At 39.6% G+C, this 21,108-nt stretch overlaps 1 protein-coding gene across 1 annotated transcript in view; it reads right to left on the reverse strand.

Annotated features, from left to right (window-relative positions):
• Positions 1-21,108, reverse strand: part of pcxb (pyruvate carboxylase b) — a 305,729-nt gene that overhangs the window by 179,471 nt on the left and 105,150 nt on the right. The window contains exon 11 of the mRNA XM_075450834.1: positions 19,197-19,359. Coding sequence (XP_075306949.1) covers positions 19,197-19,359 — 163 coding nt within the window. The remainder of the gene's footprint in view (positions 1-19,196; positions 19,360-21,108) is intronic.

Below are 21,108 nucleotides of genomic sequence, written 5' to 3' on the forward strand. Positions count from 1 at the left end.
TATATATAGTACTATAATTTCAGCTAGACTCCAATAAATTCCTCAATTATCTGAAAACTAATTAAAAGCAGTCAAGTTCAACACATTTAATGTGGAGGAGGTATCTTAACCACCAAAACATGAACTCATTTTTCAACCAACTGATACAAATACTAGGCATGTATTTATGAAATATCTCTAGCCCTCATATTTCTAACTCAAGTTCCCACTTGTGATTTCTGTATGTGGTATTAATACACTGTGCTCATCTATTCTTTAAACACACTGTGGAATTGTCACATATTTAGTCAAGTAAAACAACATAAGAGAAATGCTTGTTTCATGGCACACCAGTAAAGCAGTGAAGTGAAAACAATTGTGATGAAGAATGAGCACTTGGCAATCTGTGTGCCTGAGGCAAGTATATTATAAAGGCTAGCTCACAGGGAAAGGAAGGAAGAATGCAAATTCAAGCTGAATGGGGTAATTTAAAGAAAGAATAAGAAATGTTATTGCTGCAGGGCTGGAGCCAAAACCTCAAGGTATCTATTCAAGATTATCATGTTGATTTGGTTATTGAATTTTTTTCTAAGTTCACCGACTGGTTGGTGAAGTACACTCGACATAGCTCCAGCTTAAGAATTAATCCATTATTTAACGGAATAATGAAAAGAACTAAAATAATGTATTATGCATGTGTGGTAGCCATTTAAACTTTGGTTCAAATGGGCCTCCTTTTTTCTGAGTCAACCAACTGGCGGCGTGGGTAAATTGATTTCTAGCCAACTCCCATATAGTGTAAACAGGTGAAATATATCATTACTCTGACATTTAAAAGGTTTGATCAATGCTTTTGCTGGAGTCTGCAAGAACAAGATGAACATCTACATTGGTGGAAGGGATTCAATTCCAAACAAAAACAGAAGACAGTGATCTTGTGATGTCTTATCTGAGAGCTGAGTGCATATTTATATGTTGTGTTAGGAAGTGAATCAAATGAGAAACACTGGCTATAGCTGAACCTGCTGTATATCATACTGCATTGTTTTCACATGCATCCATATAAGCTACATTGGTTCTTTCATCAATTTGCAATTTCTTATGTTCACTCCTAATTTTACTTTAACCGTCTTTAGATATGTTTAACTACTGAAACTCGCTCTGTTCCACAGAGACCGTGTCCACCACAGCGCTTCACACCCTGCCCATTACATTTGACCAATTAAGCCAGTAAGTGCTGATATCTATAGATCAGAATAAATTGGGTTTCAAAGTGAATAGGATTAGGTTTTTAACCAACTTGGTCTTTTTAAACTTTTGTTTTTCTAATGTATATTTATTTCATAGTCACTTTGTCGTTACCTTTGCAGAGATTCGAAAGGAGTGTGCTTCTCAATATTCTTCTTGCATACGACTAATAAATCATGATTGATTGTTGATGCTTCCATGTTTCATCACAGCTTTGGTCTTTAATCTTATTAACTTCTTAAGCCAATCAAAACAGTGGTGAAGTAGATTCCTGCAACAAATTTTTTAGTATGAAGATGAGAAGGACCAACCTAATGAGTCAGGTACACAAATTTTTCAGTTTCTCAGGCATACACTCAATTTTTGTGTTGGGTTATATGCATGAATACGTCTGCACTGTATCAATACAAGTTATTTGAATCTAGACTTGTGCATTTAGAGTTGCTTATTTCATCATAAGCATAAACATTTGTTATCATTTTACATTTAGCCCTAGTTTATAGACTCAGCCAAACTGCTTTTTGCTTTAATCTTTTTTTTTGTTTTGCTGTCCAGATAATGTTTTATTTAGTGAGGACCTGGCAACCTAAAAACATTTTATAAAAAATAAAATAAAAAAAGGCAATGGAGCAATAATACGGTTTCATCTTAAAAAAAACTGAAAAGAAAAAGTGAGTGAATTCTTTTTTGTCCTCCCGTTGTATCATTTTCCATCTCCACATGCTGCAACTGTAGTTTGTAAAAAAAGGTCGGTGGGATGTGGAAAAACAATCAAAGAACAAAATGCTTACACAGAACTCTCCCTCGTGTTTGTCACAAGCAATTCATAAAATCTCATCCTTGTCGCCCAACTTTCCATCTCCTTCCTCTTTCTTCAATCTGTCAACAATGCCTTCTCCCTCTTCTGTGTTTATCCCCCCCTCAGCACCAAGGAGTCTGTTTGCTTTTCTTTCAAGCCATTTAATATCTGCTTTCAGAGTCGTCCCTCGTTCACCGCTCGTTGGGTCCTTCGACACGGCACAAACTTACCTCCTTCACATCACTCCCTGTGTGTTTATCAGTTTATCCCTAGCTCGCCGTCTCTCTTCTGTTTATTTCCTCCCCTGTGGGTGCTGTGTCGTAAACTCTCCTTATCCCACGGCAATTTGAGGAGCCTCTTTTTAAAGCAAGCCAACTGTCACACACAAATGCACTCACGCACCTCTAGCTATGTGACCAAACCTTCACACGAGCTGAACATCAGCAAAGAAAAATTCACTTGCCAAGGCCGAGATGCAGGGAACCATAAACAAGCAGGGTGTCACTTAAAGCTGGTGAGGCTGATAGGCTTATTGGTCCAATATCAAAAACTTTATTTGAAATCATGTCTGCAAGTCTGAAGCACTCATGTTAAGAGCATACACAAAACCTGACAGGTTTTTTCTTGTGTAAACAGCTTCAGGTGGTCCCTTTCCCCTCCATCACTCCTCTGAATCTTTCCATCTTTTGATCAAAGTCCTCCCTTTACCCCTTTCCAACCATGAGTCCCTCTCTTTTCCCCTTCTCTGTGTGCGTCATCACCCTTCACTCTCCTCATGTCTGTGTGACCAGTCCTTTCTTCTCTCCTCTCACTCTTCAGAGGGCTCTTCATTTCAGTGGAACGACAGATGAGAGGCTGGGGCCATCTGCAAGAGCTGATAAAACCCTTCTCACAAACACACACACACTGACATACATACACAATACAGAGACATAGAAACAAGGATACTAACTCATACGGAAATGCAGATTCACATCCTAACCTGTAAACACACACACCTCAAGAGCACACTGCAACAGACACACTCCAAAAAATGAACAACAAAAAAAAGAAGTGTCAACAAAGCATTAGACGCAAGGAGTCGGACAACCTGACTGGGTAGGTAGGAGGCATTCATGAAAACTCTAAGACATACTGCACGTCAAAAGACAAGAAAAACTGGGAGCGATTAGATGAAATATGCAAAAAAAAAAAAAAAAAAAAAAAAAAGTGTAAAATTTGCTAGATGAGCCCTGGAATAAAGATGAGGGAACGAGTTGAAGAATGGCGAAAATCAGGAGGGAGACGAACGAGACGTAAGAGGGAGAGACTGAAAAGAAGACAAATGAGGAAGTAGCAAGAATCATGGTGGAAGGACAGATTACGCAAACAGAAAGAAAGCAAGGAGAGGGTTGAATGGTTGGTCGGAATGGAGGGTGAAAATGCTGAATTATTGGAACAGAAAAACTGAGCCACTGAGCCCAAGCCTCCATGTGAGGAAAACATTGTGGCAGATCTGCAGAGGAGCCAACTGCTTCAGTGCCTGTGGATCCACACATTCTACTATGTTCAGTAGCGGTGTATACACTGGTATCTATACTTTATGCAGCAATCTATCCTTTAATAATACAATGACGCCATACTCTGGGGAAATTGTGGCATATTTGAGCACAGTAACTACATTAGAATTCTCAAACAAGCTCAAGCTTAAACAAGCTTAATTTATTACCTCCGCCAAGGAGGTTATGTGATCGCCCGAGTTTGTCTGTTGGTTTGTCTGGATGTTCGTTCGTCTGTTCGTGCTGCAATCTCGCAACCTGCCACAAGGTGGCGCAACCTCAAGGTGCCAAAGCCAGACAGAATGCATACTGCGCGGATTGAATGCATATTGCGCGGATTTGCTGTAATTAGCACAACAAAAGATTGCAACGGCAAGCCAGTGTGCATAACTGCATATAGCGTAATAATAACGGCGAACACTGCTTCCCGACAGAACACTGCTTCCCGACAAAACATTATAATAATAATAATAATAATAATAATAATTAATAACGGCGAACACTGCTTCCCGACAGAACACTGCTTCCCGACAAAACATTATAATAATAATAATAATAATAATTAATAACGGCGAACACTGCTGTTCAATAATGAATAGGGAGAAGGGAATGCCTCTTCTGCTGACAGCGCCAAACAACAAGTAGCCCACATCAGGAACGTATGTCCATACATGGCTCGCTATCCACAGGTGGGTTGGCGGTTGGCGGAGGTCTGCACTCTCTGAGTGCATTTCTAGTTGTTATTAATTCACACTTCTCCTTTTCAGTCATACAGAAGACTGCCCTCCTGACGTGCAAGCCTGTGCAGAGACACGTACTAGTTCTGCATTATAACACCCTGGCTACAGTCAGCATTTGAGAAACACAGGCATGCTGAAGCTCTTGTCATACTAATACAGGACCACTGGAGAACACGGGGATTTTAGGATGACTATTAGTGAAAAAAAAAAAAGTCTAGAAGGCCTTCTTTAGCTACACTGCTTGCTATTAGCATGCGGAGAGTCATTTGTCAGCCAGTCCAACTCAGTAGCCACACTCTAAGAGAAAGCATGTGGCTGTCATCACTTATGCCAATTAAAAGTAGACTTTGCCTTAGAAAATTAGTTCAGATTCATGTTGTGATTATGCTGTTTTCCGGTTCAGCCTCAGAAAATGAAGGTCACAGAAACTAAAATGGACCTCATGTGAAATTACTTTTAACAAACCAGCCTCTTTGCCAGATCGGACAGGAGATTCTATAGCACATTTGGATATCACAAAAAGTCAGAAGTATTTGTCACCTTTAATGTTGTGAAAACCTCCCATTTAATGTTGATAGTTAAGTCTGACGGGGAAAGGTCTAATTAAATTCACTAGCACTGCTTATTTCATATTGGTAGTCACATCAAAATACTTCATTTTTTCATCTCTTAATTCCCATCTTTAAAATCACCTTTTAGAGTTTTAGCATCACAATTCATAAACACTTAGCAAGAATACTAAGTTCATTCTGAATGTCATTCAACCACCCATCAAATTATATTTTGGTATTTACAGAAATTAACCCTTACATTCAAGTAGTAATATCATGACAGCTGAGAAAATTGGACCAAGTGACGGGGAAATAAACTAATCAAAGATTCCCAGACCTCCATCTTACCAGCTAAGTATTCCAGCTTTTCTGGGGAGAAACCGAGGAGTTCCAAAGTCAGCTGAGGGGGGGATCTCAGGTCTGCCCCAAGGCCTCCTTCCCAATGAGAAATGTCCGAAACACCTCTCCTGTGAGATGTTCAGAAGATGATGCGAGATGTCCTTAACCGATTTCTCAATACTCTACTCTGAGCACCTTCTGAATGACTGAGCTTGTCACCCTGATCCAGATGGAAGCCAAAGTTCAGCCCTTGTATTTGCAGTCTCATTCTTTCAGTTACTGCCTAAAACTTGTGACACTAGGCAAGAGTTTAAGTGTAGATTGACAGGTAAACAGCTTCAGCTTTAACCTTCTGCTGAGCTCTCTTTTTACCATGATAGACTGGTTCAATGCCCACATTAATACAGATGTTGCCTCAAACAGCATGTTAATATACATCTCTATATCTAATCATACTTAAACTCAACAAATCAATCCTTTGGAGGGATGCTGTAAAATTGTGTCATCTAATCCCCAAAAATTCTAAATACAGGAGAGTCACCAGTGAATAAAAAGCAAATCTTTGTCTCCACAAGCAAGTATTCTAAAATGTCTTCAAATTAAAACAGACACAAATAATAATAAAAAACCATTCACCTGAGGAGTGGAGTTTCTCTTGTTGAGGGAAAAGGTTTGTCAACAAAGAAGTGAAAATTGTTCCTAAATTAAACGACCATTACGCAATAATCACACAAAACGTTTCACATGCATCCAGAAGTTGCAAAGGGGAGAGCAACTCCTAATGCACAAGTCTAGATTCAAATAACTTATGATACAGTGCAGACATATTCAAGCATATAACCCAACACACAAATTGAGTGTATGTCTGAGAAACTGAAAAATATAATATATTGAACAAAGAATAAACAGGGGACCAGGTGTGCACTAAGAAGGAAAAGATGAGAGTAATCCGATTTAGAAATAAACAAGGAGAGGGGGACAGCAGGCTGGAGGAACGGGAACTAAAGAGCAATAAGGAGATTTCCATAGAAGGAAGGAAAGAAGCGAGACTTAAGGTGAGAAGAGATATGCAAGCAGGAGTCTATAAATGTACAAGTAAATGAAAAGGGGAGGGAGAATGAGAGAAACGACATTAATAATATTAAGAAATAGATAAAAAGGCGAAAAAAAAAATGGAGAATACGAGAAAAAAACTTCCTTAATCAAAACACAAGAACTGAGGAGCAAAACTGAAGGAATTTGAGAAAAATAGACAAGGTAAAAGAACGTAGGGAAAAAAGGGTGAACAATAACATGGAAAGAAATGTGAAGCTGCAAAAACTAATCAACTGACAGCTGAGGGAGAGACGGAACAGGGTGCAGAAGGAAAAGATGCGAAATGACAGAGAAAAAGTGAATAATAACTAGAGAGAAAACAAGCTTAGAGAAAAATGAAAGAGGCTATGAGAGGGGGGGTAGCGACAGAGCAGAGAGAAAAGCAAGGTGAAATGATAAATGAAATGAGTTAGGACAAAGGGAGGAGAGCATGGATCAGCTGGAATAACAACATAATGACGGCAATATGAGAATGCAGGGAGGCTTGTCAACAGCAGGAAACCTCTCTTATGGACACTAACACACCTGGACGCAAGCAGCACATCTAAATGTATGCGGTGCACACCAAGACGTCCACACACTATTTCAAGGCTGACTCGCAAAAGTAAACACAGACACAGGAATACATGGGGAAATTGTTAGGGCAGGAAGAAAAAGGTGAGGGCAGATGGAAGTGGCTCTAAATAGGACAGTGATGGGGAAAATTTTAGGAAAAGGGCATGACAGGAAGATGGGGAAAAAAGCAATCTGGAGAAGAAAATGACAGCAATTTAAAGTGTAGGTACTGAAACTGAGACTTTAAGTATAAGCAGATGTGATATATTTTTCTGGTAAGATGTATTTGAAAAAAAGTGCCAGTGTTTGTAGTCAAATTTGTTTTCACTTTGTCAATCTGGGTTAAAGGGGGGGACGATGTGACATGACCAATTGATTTAAAATTCTACAACCACTATATGGGCGCAGCTATGGATTGTACTGTTGGTCGTTTATACTAACAATTTTGGAGCGTATGCTTTGTTTTTTAACTGATGCCGATTCCCAATAGTGTTTAAGAGGTGGATTTTCTGAATGAAAATGTTTCCATCTTCTTCTGAGATTCAGTTAAGAACCATCAAGACTCGACTCAGGCACCCAGTAAAAATGGGAACTGGTATAACCAGAGGTTGCAGATATTCATGGGATAACTAAAGCCTTTTGGAACAGATCAATATCCTAACAGGACTCCTTTAAAAACTACTTGTACATACTGCTCTTATTACAGAGCTCTATGCCATAGCAAATAAAAGACTGACCAACCGTTCCAAAAATCTGTTTCAGTGATTGTTATATTTGGGACCTCATTCAAGGCAAGGAATCTGGAGCATTTAAATAGAAAATTAAGAGCATTACACACCTAGAAGTTTCCACAATCATCAGTAAGCTCTAACCTCTCCTGGATGAGCAGGAAGAACAAAGAAACTTAGGTCACTATATTTGTACAGGGCAACAATCAATCACAAATACTGACCATTTCTTAGCATATTGAAATATTAAGGATTTGTCATGAAAAGTTAATTTAATTTAAATTTCTGTTTACAAATGTCAATGATTTTTGTATGACTGTTCTAGTGAAGTCTCAATTATATGTGGATAAGTATCAAAGAGAATAAAATGACAGGCTGGTTTTCTGAGACCAATGCATGGCAGTAATATTCTGCTATTCCACCTCACTATTCTTTCCAAGCTAAAGTTGTCAAGCAACATAATTTGCAATATCATATGATTAATCCTTAATCTAAAAAGTAAATCTTAACTCTTAAATGTGAGTATATTCCATCAGAATTGGTCTTTCCTTGTTGAAAATGAAAGTGACCTGACCTTGCAATGGAATTGTTTAGACGTGCTGGAAAGAAACGGCAGGAGAAACGCAACGGAGCAGAAATTGGCTGCAGCTAAGAAATTCATGGAGATATGTGAATGTTTTACATGCAATTAGCCATAAAGTGTCTATAGTCTATAGGTCTATCACTTATACATTGTAGTTTAATGTTATACTCTGTGTTAATTAAGACTTGGCTCATACAGAGTTATTATTCCATTTTACAAGATGTTATCTGCTACACTTTAGTCTTTAGAAAAGACTCCGAAAAACATCAGGTAACTGGAATGCAACCATTACTTGCCAAGTGTTGCTTCCAAGGTGTAGGGCATAGTTTATTGCATTTTACCAAGACTGTTGCTGCTCATGTCAGTCTTCAGTACATTAGATATCAAAGAGGGAATTTATTTCAGTGATAACTTGGTCATTAAAAGAGTGAAGAGTAAGATCTTTTGGACTAATAAAGCTGTTGAGCATCATAAACACTACAAATGGAAATTCACAGTTTATGTGTCAGATTGGCTTAAAGTCCTGCTCAGTCCAGATCACAGAAAACATGAATTCCTTTTAATGTCTTATTTATACACAAAAGACAAATATGACAGTGTAACTTTGTTAGTGTAACTAATTCACAGATCAGAATGACATACATTTATTCTGCACAGATACCCTTTGCATGAGTAAGTCAGCTCACGCTGTGGAGGCACAGCACATGACCTTCTCAAAGTCATTGATCATTCCTTTGGAAATTACATCGTGTGTGTGTGTGTGCGTGCATGCATATGCGTCTCCTACAGCGGGGGTAGTTTTCTCTAACTGGTCAGGGTTGCAGGATGTTACCAGTCTGCAAGTTGTCAACATTCAATCGATATTTCTGCCTTCAGCGTTCTTCATCAAAAGTTTTAGAATGTTTATACTTTTGTATTTCTGTTCTTTTAACAAGTATTTAACTCGTCAAATTGCTTGCCATTTGGCATATCTATACATTACCTACATAAATGTATAGGAAACATAATTGTAGATGACTAAAAGTGCATGAATAAAATTCTGCTTTTGATGCAACTTTAATATTTATCTCAACACTTGTGTCTTGTTACTGTATCCCAATGTAACAGCTTTGATTGTTGAAGGTCAAGAGTAAAAAAAAAATAAAACAAAACTCAATGAATTAAAAAAGTTAAATAATCTCTCATCTGCATAGTCTTGATTAATCCTTTTTAACATCACACCACAAACTGCAATTGGGGCTTCTGTTTCAAGTAGTTTGATCTGATTGTTGTTGCAAAAAATTAACTATGTTGCACTACTCCCCAGTTTGTCTACATCTACAACATGGCTTTAGATTATAAGGCCTGAAATATACACATGTAAGAGTAAATAAGAGTAGCTTCTATTCAGATATAACTTTGAAAATGATTGATAAAGTTTGCTATTGATTAGCTGAAACTTTGAATTGATAGTATTTTTTTAAGTAGATTCATACTTAACTCTTTCGGTGCCATTGACATCTATAGACGTCAATTTAAAAAAAACGTTGACTGCCAAAGACGTCTATAGACGTCAATTGCGTTTTTTAACGGAGCGGGCTGGGGGACAATCTAGCGGAGTTTGTCACTAAATCTTAGGCTTGTAAACACTAAACAGAGATTATACTGGCAAAATTACCCGCAAGGTGGCAGCAGTGCCACTTTGCACAAAAAAAAAGAAGCTTGTTTTCTCCGTTTTTTTGGGTCAAACAGCTGTTTTTGGTGAAACCAACCTATGTTCTACTGTCTATTACTAAAGGACTGAAAATGGTAGAAACAAACTTTTTTTTCCTGATGAAAGAAGAGAGTCTACTCTTTCGTTTGGTAATTTCAGTGTGTACATAGTCATAAGACACTTTTCTGTGGGTCTTGGAAAATCAGTCAAAATACTGTAAAACACTTGGCAGTATGGCTCTCTCTTCACTGAAAATGGCTGGCAGCCAATGAGTTAAGAAGCACAGAGCAACACAAACCATTTCCCCACTGATTACACTGATGACTGACAGCTTTCTTAATGACGATGAAGAAAATTAAAGATAATAGCAATGAATACGACAATGAAGTGAACCAATGTGGGGTACAGGATGTTTATGGTGTGCATTTTAACATGTTTTTTGTTATGACAGCAAGATAAACACACTACTTCTAATTAGGACTCAAGCTATTTTTAAACTTAAAATTATTCTTCATTCAAACTAGCACAGCAGCAGCATCGTAGAACATGTCATGAATACCTCAGGTGACACATGCAAATGTGTTCCAATAAAAGACACAAGCAGGAGAAAGATATCCGTTAGGGTGGGGAGTTTGAAACAGAGACAAAATAGATGACACATTGAGGTGAGTAGGCAACCGATTTGTGGGATGAATTATGGGATGACTGCAGAATCCTTTCCCAATTTTAAAACTTGGACAAATGGGGAAATGAAAGCTGGGACTTGAAGTTGCCCTAAGGCTAAAAATACAGCCAAAGCAACGATTTCCATTATTTTGGAGATACACAACAGTGGGAAGTAATGAAGGAAGGGAAATGAGGAGTTGAGTAAGAGTAGGTGGTGGAAAAATAGGAACACTGGGAAAGAGATGGAAAGAGTCGGATTTGGCCTCAGTTGCTTTTTTTGTAAAAGGAGACAGAAGGTAGAGCAAGAAATAACGTACAGAAAAAGTAAAAAGAAAGTTAAGAGAAACATTGGTGGGGGGTTTGATTGAGGGACATAAGGATGACGGAAATATTAAAAAAAAAAAAAAAAAGACTGGTAGATGGGCACATCTGAGAGACAATTACAAATAAAAAGGGCAATGTTGGCGAAGCAGACAAGAAGAAATGGGAAAGAGTAAGACGTGGTTGGCTAGGATTCAGTGATTGAATACATGGAAATGCCAATATCTGATGATAAATAAGCAGATAAATGGAGACTAGATGGGATGACTGCTGTCATGTTACAGTAATGCAATCTGAAATGGAGACATAATGAACTGTATATTTCACACATTCATTCCTTCTATACAGTATCTGGAGAATCTAATCCGCCCCTAATCATTTTCCCAGCTGGGAAGAACAAAGCCATTCTTCCCCATCTTTATTTTACCAAAGTTATGCGATTTCAGGCTATATTAAATTGTCTTCATCATCCACTTATCGCACAGTGGGAGTACAGACCATCCACCTGTGCTTTTAAGAATCACCCTCACATCTCACAAAGCTAAACTGATCACAGAGCTTATTTTCTAAAAGGGCTGGTGGATACATTGAATCTGACGAGTGGCTTCTGAAGAAAAATGGATTCAAATAAAAAATGTCAAGGTGCTCCTTTAATATTCTCACTCTTCGCTTCCCTCTCTGCTTGCTTTATACTAAAGCATGCAGATCTTCCAGTTATAAACTGACGGGCCGCTGCTGCCCTCGACATCCCTCCCTCCTCATCATTAACTTACCCTTAAATCACATCCCTTACTCCTAGCACAACATAATTTCTCCTTTTGTGCCGTCTGCTTTGCAAAAACACATTAGATTGCCTCATGTTAAAATTTCATATGTTAAAGCATTTTTCAAGTATTTTGAACCCATTGCAGGTGTTGCCCAGTCAACACCTGCAATCGTATTGTAAAGGTGACATGTAATAAGTAGAAATGACAAATTCATTTCATGTCTTGAGCAAGCATTTGACCAGACTGAAGCAGAAAAAAATTCTTCAGTCAATTAAAAAACTATCCTCATCTTGTCTAGAGCATTGCTTAAAGCGGATTCATATTTAAAGTTTTAGTTGAAAAGGACCATTTTGGACTTTAAAAAAAAGCCCTAAAATATAGTTAATTCATTGAAATATATATCAAACTAGTTAAAGCACATATTAAACCTGTAGCTATGAAAGCAAGTGTTTGGTCTATTGAGTCCATTCTGATATAACAGTCTTTCTTTTCCTGGCACAGGTATTGTGCACAGACCATGATCCGACCTTAGAGGAATTGTCAAGAAAGATTTAGTCCCATTTCCACTCAAAGCAACACACTTCACTTTCACTTCACATTCACTTCTAAGTTAAGGTTCAACTTTTTGTTCCAATCTGGCTTTTTAATACATTTCCTTGCTTAACAGCCTAAATGTTAGGTTAACAGTACATTCAGCTTTTCAACCAACTGAATAAATAAGTTTATTCATCCCTAAATTGGCAGCCATCTTAAATGCAATGAACAGTTCAAGATGGCCTCAACATGGCGGCGCCACGTAAAGCAGCTGCTACTCCAGCTTCCGATAGCGATGTGCGTTTTTTGTTAAATATGTTGTCTGTACCGTCACAGTCTTGTACGAGAATAAACTATAACAGGACTACTTAACTTGGGCTATGAAACTCCAACTTCTCCGATAATCTTTCTGGAGTTACTCTGGCTTTGGAACCCGTAACACTCCGCGAGCTAGGCATTCTACAACGGCAAGACCCAGGACCTTGCAAAGCCGCTGACTCCCCTCCCCCCACCGGCCGACACTGGAGCCGCCGCAAGCGGTGTGCTAGACTGAAAAAGTGGGGCAGTCGTGCGGGTATCAGCGCCAGGCTAAAAACTAACCCATACAGACCAGCACTTCCTTTTATTCTGCTATCCAACGTTCGTTCGCTGGAAAACAAAATGGACTACCTCAGATTGGATTTATCAATAAAGAAAGGTGAGAGACTGCAACGCCATCATCCTCAGAGACATGGCTCAATAACACCGTTCTGGACAACGCCATTCAGGTTGAAGGACTAACAACATTTCGGGCAGACAGGAATCATAATCTCAGCGGTAAATCGTGGGGAGGAGGCGTATGTATCTATATCAAAAACAATTGGTGTACAAACGCCAAAATTGTCTCAAGCCACTGTTCTGAGAACATTGAATTTCTTACACTTAAATGTCAACCATTCTACATGCCAAGAGAATTCACAGTCATCAACATCACAGCTGTGTACATTCCACCCAGTGCGAACACAAAGGAAGCACTGTCTATATTATATCAGTCTGTCAGCTCAATGCAGAACTCTAACCCGGACACTGGCTACATAATCGCTGGCGATTTCAATCAGGCCAAACTGAAGACAGTACTTCCACATTATAACTAACATACGAACTTTGCGACCAGGGGAGAGAACACTCTTGACCAGGTCTACACCAACATCAAACAAGCATTCAGAGCAGTTCCCCACCCCAACCTGCGGGACTCGGACCATCTTTCTGTTATGCTAATCCCAGTTTACAGACCACTATTGACCAGGAACAAGCCGTCTGTGAAGCAGATCAGAGCATGGCCAGAGGGAGCCACCTCAGCTCTCAAGACTGTTTTGACTGCAAAGACTGGACTGTTTTTAGAGAAGCTGCCACTACCAACCATCATGTCAACTTGACTGAATACACAGAGTCTGTGACTGGATACATATCCAAATGCAAGGAAGATGTGACCCTCATCAAAAACATCACCACAAGAGCCAACGACAAACCCTGGTTCACCAGTGCGGTACATGAACTCCTGAGAGCACAGAATGCTGCCTTCAAGTCTGGAGACAAAGACACCCTTAGATCTGCCAGGGCTGACTTGAACAGAGGTGTGAGAACAGCCAAACGTGCCTATGGACAGAAAATCCAGGCACACTTCAGACACAAAGGACCACAGGCGCCTGTGGCAAGGCATTCAGTCAGTCTCTGACTACAGGCCAACACCCCCACCCTGTGAAGACAACATTGAATTCCTCAACACATTCTTCAGCCAGTTTGAGGAAAACAACACCTCTACACCAAGAAAAATCCCTCCTTGCATTAACAATGAAACACCACACCTGGACCCAGCAGACGTACGGAGGACCCTACTCAAGGTGAACCCCAGGAAAGCTGCAGGTCCTGACAACATACCGGGGCGGGTGCTCAGAGACTGTACTTACCAACTCACAGATGTTCTCACGGACATCTACAACACTTCTCTGAGCCAAGTCATCATACCAGCTTGCTTCAAAGCAACCACCATCATACCGCTACCCAAGAAATCCCCAGCCTCAACACTGAATGACTACCGGCCCATAGCACTCACTCCCATCATGATGAAGTGCTTTGAAAGGTTGTTTAAGGCCCATATAACATCCAGTCTCCCCACTACGCTTGACCCATTCCAGTTTGCATACCGTCCCAAGAGTTACACGGATGATGCCATAGCAACAGCACTTCCCCTATGCCTGGCACATCTGGAAAACAAAAACAGTTATGTACGGATGCTGTTTATCAACTTCAGCTCCGCCTAGCCCGTTACTGTTCACACTGATGACTCATGACTGCTGTGTCAGATACAATTCGAACCACTTCATCAAGTTCGCAGATGACACAACAGTGGTGGGTCTCATCAGCGACAATGACGACAGCCTACAGAGAGGGGGTAAATCTACTCATCAACTGGTGCGACATCAATAATTTACAACTACATTGTCAATAAAACCAAAGAAATAACTGTGGACTTCAGGAAGACAAACATGCCACACACCCCACTCATCAATGGCAGTGTGGTGGAATCTGTAAAAAGCACCCAGTTCCTGGGGGTGCATATCACAGATGACCTGACCTGGTCCACCAACACCCCCTCCCTGGTCAAAAAGGCCCAGCAACGCCTCCACTTCCTTTGCCGGATGAGGAGAGCTAACCTCCCCCCTTCTGCCCTCACCACCTTTTACAGGGGTGCTATTGAGAGCATTCTTACTAGCAGCCTCTCAGTCTGGTACGGCAGCTGCTCTGTTGCCGACCAAAGGGCCCTACAAAGGGTGGTAAGGACAGCAGAAAAGATCACCAGATCGGTCCAACCATCTATCCAGGAACTGTATCCGTCCTGCTGCCTCAAGAGAGCAAACAATATCACCAAAGACCCCACTCACCCAGCACACAAACTGTTCACCATCCTACCATCTGGTAAGCGCCACCGCAGCATGCGGTGCAGGACTTCCAGACTCAGCAATAGTTTTTTCCCCACAGGCCATCAGACTACTCAACTCACTTAAGAAAAGTCTATGAACATGAAAATACACACCCACTGTATGCTGCTTTTGAGACACTGCAATTTACTTACTGCACATCACTATCTACCTCTACTTATTTATCCGTCCATTTGTCTGTACATGTTGTGTTTATTTGTCTTACCTGTGTGCATTATTGTACGTTGTATATTTTGTGTGTGTTATAATGCTGCTGCACATTTGGAGTATGGGGAAACGCAATTTCAATCCTCTGTGTAACTGCTTGCACTGATTGTATGATTGGATTGACATTAAAGTTCACTTTGACGACTCACTGACAAATTTCCTTTACTTGCTCTGAAAGCTCTATTAAAAAAGGAGACAAGAAAAAAAGCTTGTGACAAATTTATATAAACTTTTCTTCTCAGCAGCAAATGAAGTCAGAGGTGCAAAACATGCGTGTACCCACGTCTGAGCCATCCTGTGCAGTTTTTGCTCATTATAGAAATTCCATTTCTACCCACTCCATCTCCTTCCCTCCTCCCCTTTTGCTAACCTTAACACCCAATATCCAATCTCTCCCATCTGTCCTGCTGTCACTTCTCTAAGCCTTTCTTAGATAGAACATTATTTGATACTCTATCACTGTGCACAAGAAAGCTGATTTTGGTCCTTTATGGAGGAAATAGACTTTCCAACACAGTGCACAACTCCTGCCCTCTCTTGCTGACAGAGAGGCTCTTTGACAGAATTAAATGACAGCATTTTAAACAGTGTTACTGCACGAGTTTTCAGTTTTAACTGATGCACTACAGCTTCATTCATGATTTGTTTCTGTAAGATTTGGGGGCACCTGTTTGAGCTCCAAAGAGTGTTCAGGAGTTAATACATCTTAATTTCTCAAAGCCATTTACACAACTTGCCTAGCGTGCCTCTCGTATGCGACCATAAGAGGGACATCTTTTCCCTCCTGCCCTTCAGCTGTGTTGCTTCATCGCCGACCTCCACTGATGACTTATTCATGTGTCCCTGAAATGTGGGAAGCTTTTTTTTGTGTTGCGTTTGTCTCATTCATATTGCATCACGATAGCAGGGGGGTTTGCTGCTGTTAACCTACGTTTGCTGTGTGTCCTAGCCCAACAGCACAGATAAATTAGTGTAGGAGCAAAGGAGAAAATGTGGGAGGCGTTTTTAGAGAAAAGGAACAGAGACTATGAGGAATATCTAAATGGGTAAAGGGGGAGAAGCAGTGCTTTAAGGGGAGAGATAAGGATGTGTGAAATATGTACAGTATTTTAAGACAAGTAGTAGGTGGAATATAGAAGTTGAGCAATGCAGGGGGAGCTGAAGAGAGAAAAATACCATGCAGAAACACGATAAAAAGTCCTTAAAGTGGAAAGGTTACAAAAGACTTCAAGACTACTCTTGGAATAATTTTCAGTGTGAAGAAATACATATTGAAAGTGCCTCCCACATAATAGCGGTGCAGTTTTAATAGCTATACCGGTACACCCCCCCAAGTTAGCCGTAAATCTCAAATCCATGATGTTTATTTCAATACAACACCATAAAGCTCTAGACACATGCATAATCTAAATGATTTATGTTGGTGTGATCATTGAGCCACATAAACTGCTAATAAACTAAAACAAGTGCCCCTGGGAGAAGAATTAATTGACTCAAATTCAATTTGAATAAATCCATGTGTACAACAGCACCATTCATTTCCACCTTGATCAGAACCAGGAGACAGATGATGTGTTTAATTGGAAAGCCAACAGTGCAAGGCGAATTCAATCACATCCAAGGAGTCAAGAATGTCTGTGTGAAGTCATCAGGCATTTTATTCATAGCATCCTGACAAGTCAGATGGAGATCGTTTCTTTATTTGTTTTTGTTTTTTGTTTTTTTTTGGGGGGGGGGGGGCTTTGTTGAGACATTTGACTTTTTTTTTTCTCTTGGAACCAACAGTTTGTGTCAACAAACAAGAAAAAAGTGTGCTGAACTGACTGTTTACCAGGGCTCTTTAATTCTTAGATGATGTTCAGAGCAACAAATGTAGTAATCCTAGGCAAAATGGCCTGATATGAGAGGTGACCAAGACCCCAAAATCATGATTGTGACTGGTTAAAATCAATTGATCCAGCGTGTTGATGGAAGGAACTCCCAGGACAAAGACCAACATGATCATAGCACTCCCATCGACTAAGGCTCTAAGACAAAGTGGCCAGACAGAGAACTCTCCTCAAAGAAAGACACATTAAATTGAAACAAGCTTGAATTAACTAAAAAAAATAAATAAATAAATAAATAAATAAATAAATATCAGATTATAAAAAGCAAGATTCTCTGGTGTGATTTACTCAATTCTAAGCATCTTGACAGTGAGAATCAAGGCTGTGCTCATCACCTGCTCCTGAACAATGAAGTAAGGTGGTGGTGAACGGGAGGAGAGATGAAAATACCAGCACAACTTAAAAGACTTACTCTTTGATGACAAACTACACTGAAAATAGCTATTTGGTCTTATTACATATCTCTGACAAAAAAAATTGATTTACTGTGATGGCGATCATCATGATGCAAGGATGTGGCAAGACAAGAGAAACTAATCAGGAACAGTAAAATAAATACCACAAAGAGCATAGAGATATCCTTCATGAAAACATGGTTGAGGTTGGGCCAATAGTTCACCTTCAAACTGCACAATGACCCAAACTTCACAATACAATACTGGAGAGGTTTTAGGACAACCATGAATGTCAACCAATCTCCCAAACAGGCATTTCTGTAAGACCTAAAAAATAAAAAAATTAAAAAATTAAAACTTCCACTACCAATCCAACTAGAGGGGAGCTGAGTAAGATTGGCAGTAAATCCCCAAATCCAGTCATGCAAAACTTGTAACATCATACCTCAAGACTCTGCAAAGTTCATCACTGCCAAAAATGCTTTAAATGAATACTGAGGAAATGGTCTGAATACTTCTCTTTTCAAAAAGTGATTATGTTGTATTTTAATGCTTCTTACACTCCCTGCTGCAATGCTTTTATTTAATGTGAAGCACTTTGCATAGCACATTTCATGTACAAAACAATTCAAACAAATTTGATTTGGATCTTATATAGACAAATGTGGGGAAATTTGAGGTTATAAGGCTACAATGGAGAGAAATGTGGAAAAGGTGAAGGAGGATGAAAGCTTTCTGAATGCACCGTAGATGCGTGCAGACATACAAAATATGTGGCTCCAGATGAACGCACATAATAACCTTTGAGTCTGGTTTGTTAAAACTGACAAAGAGTCACTTTCAGAATTGCACCTCTCACACCGAGGCTAAACGGCACTCCAAAGTCGTTGCTAGAAAAATAATTTACGAAAACTATTATCTCCAAATAAATGTAAATGTAAAAAAGCATTCACAAATTAAACATGAGTAATCCTACAATTCTTGAAAAAAAATGTACACAAGTTGATTCAACTACTTTATCACCAGAAGCCTCGTTTGTGTGTTATCCATGCATGTGCTCCGACTAGAATAAATAGTATAAAATTGGTTTATGGCACACAATTCAAAAATAACTGGGTCACTCGGGTTCACCCCCGGTTGTACTCCCTGCGAGTACATTCTGCTGATATGCTCTGCGCCTCATTTCAGAGAGCCCCAATAACCAATTTTCTTTCATATCTGCAGTGAATTCAATTACTGCTTATTAAGTTATGCGTTTTTAATTGTTCATCGTTTTATTTGTTGGTGTTGAAGACTTCGAGCATATAAGAAAACAAACAGACAGATTTTATAATAAAAGTTATCCAAGGCCAAGTCAGCCTTTGTCAAATGGAAAAAGATTTTCCATGTTGCTCTGAGCATATGCTTTAAACCAAAATATTAAACCATCTGCAAACTTTCTTCTTGTTAATTCATATAATAATGCTTAAAACAATTTATCTACATACAATTTTAACTGTAATGTCTAACCTGCGGGATTGCCCCATTATCTGCACTATATACAACCACAGTGCAGCAAAATCCTGATATGGCATTAAAAGATGGAGCCTACCTCAATTCTTCCAGTGTCTGGCTGGAAGCCTCTGGCTGGGTCTTCAGTGGTCACTCTACACTGGATCGCACAGCCGTTCACTCTGATCTTGTCTTGTTTGAGGCTGAGTTCTGGTAGGCTGCGGCCCTCACACACATGCAGCTGGGCATGCACCAGGTCCACACTGTGGTAGAGAGAGACGTGATGAAGTGAAAAAAAAAATACTTAATGACACCTTGAGCGCAGTATGAAAAGTCTGCCATTTCTTTTTCCATTAAAATTTGTCTGCCCATGCACAGCAAGGTTTAAAAGACCACAAAGCATGTCTGCAAAACAAAGATTTCTGGGGTGCTTTGGCCTACAATCATGACAGAGTGCAACGACTGAAAAGGACGAGTTTTTTGCAGAACTTTGGCAGCAGAACTTTGCCTCATCTGTATGCATTTATTTAAATTTAAAGCTCACAAGAGACTTGACAGGTTGATCCTAATGGCCGTACACGGTCTAATGCATATCTTAAGTGTATAAAAGTACAGACAATCGGTGGGATAAAATATTTCTTGAATTTGCTGGATCAAGGCAACCCACAAGCTGCCAAACAGACAAATGGAAAATAAAATAAGATCTTCATGGAAAAGTTGATATGAACTGGAATTCATCGAAAATACCCAATACTTTTAGTGAACTAGTCCTATGAACTGATAAAAGGTAAATGAGAATATCACAAAAACATAGAGAAATTAGCTGAAGCATTTATACAGCATCTTTCATCTATAAATGTCCAATACATTTATTATACCAAAAGTAGCCTGTTTAAAGTAGCACCGAACCCCCAGTGCTCTGTAAGCTACAAAACATTTGTAACTGGTCCAGCAACCTCCACCACATCATATATGATAAGCCCATAATTACAATACTATGAAGGGTTGGCACCACACACCATGTCCTCCAGGCCGTGTTTGAGAATTTCTGAGAAAATAAGGCTAGTTCATTATTTTTGATTGGACAGACATCAGCCCTATACTGTGAGAATGAGCCAACCGTCATTATAAAGTGTGGTGAATTGGATAAATTAATAAAACAAATATAATCTAAATATCAATTTCTCTTTGTCCACAAGTTTTTTGCCGTCGGTTTCAGAGCTCCCATGTGAGAAATTGGAGTCACTTTCAGAGCCTCCAAGAGAAGTTAAAGTTGGTAAACATGTTTCTCTCTTGCGCCCCTTGCAGCCCAGAGCACAGCACCCAGAGTACAAAACAATTGCGAGAGCATTCGGGTGTTGCTCCCATCTGTGCTGGTCAGAGAGCTAACAAATCACTATTGCAGTGTCATTTGGTGCGGGACTGAGTGGCGATGAAGTGTTCTCTAATTGCACTCAAAAGCCAGATGTTAGCAGTTTGGGTGGGTTGTTTAACCAGAGGACAAATGGATATGGTTTGGCGTGGGGTGGATAGATTTTACTCTTAGTTTATGTTTCATCCAATGTCCTGAATGGCCTGTCTTCCTGGTGAAGAGGAGAATAGATTCAATTAACCAGGACATTCTGGTAGCAAACACAAAAGACTATTGCAAAAAAGTAAATAAAGCTGAAGATGATGGCTTCTACTGCGTGATACAGGAAAACATGATGATCCTAAGGACACTTCACAGTCCATAATGGGCTCTCTCAACAGGTGAAAACAGGGTTTTGCCATGGCCTGAAAAATCCCTCGACTTAGAAAGAGAAAATTGTGACTAGACTTTTATAGAGCAGTGCATGCAAGATGGACCACAAGGCAGAAGAAAGGGCTAAACAAGAACTACAGGCAAGCTTGATAGAAAATGTGTTTAAAACCCCTCACACTTGCCAAATAAGTTATTAAATAGTGACAAGAATTCTGTTCAAGCTTTCTTGGATAAAAAAGTAATCTTGCTAGGAACGCCAAAGAAATCT

The sequence above is a fragment of the Odontesthes bonariensis genome, chromosome 19 (genome assembly GCF_027942865.1).
Source record: "Odontesthes bonariensis isolate fOdoBon6 chromosome 19, fOdoBon6.hap1, whole genome shotgun sequence".
Lineage (NCBI taxonomy): Eukaryota > Metazoa > Chordata > Actinopteri > Atheriniformes > Atherinopsidae > Odontesthes > Odontesthes bonariensis.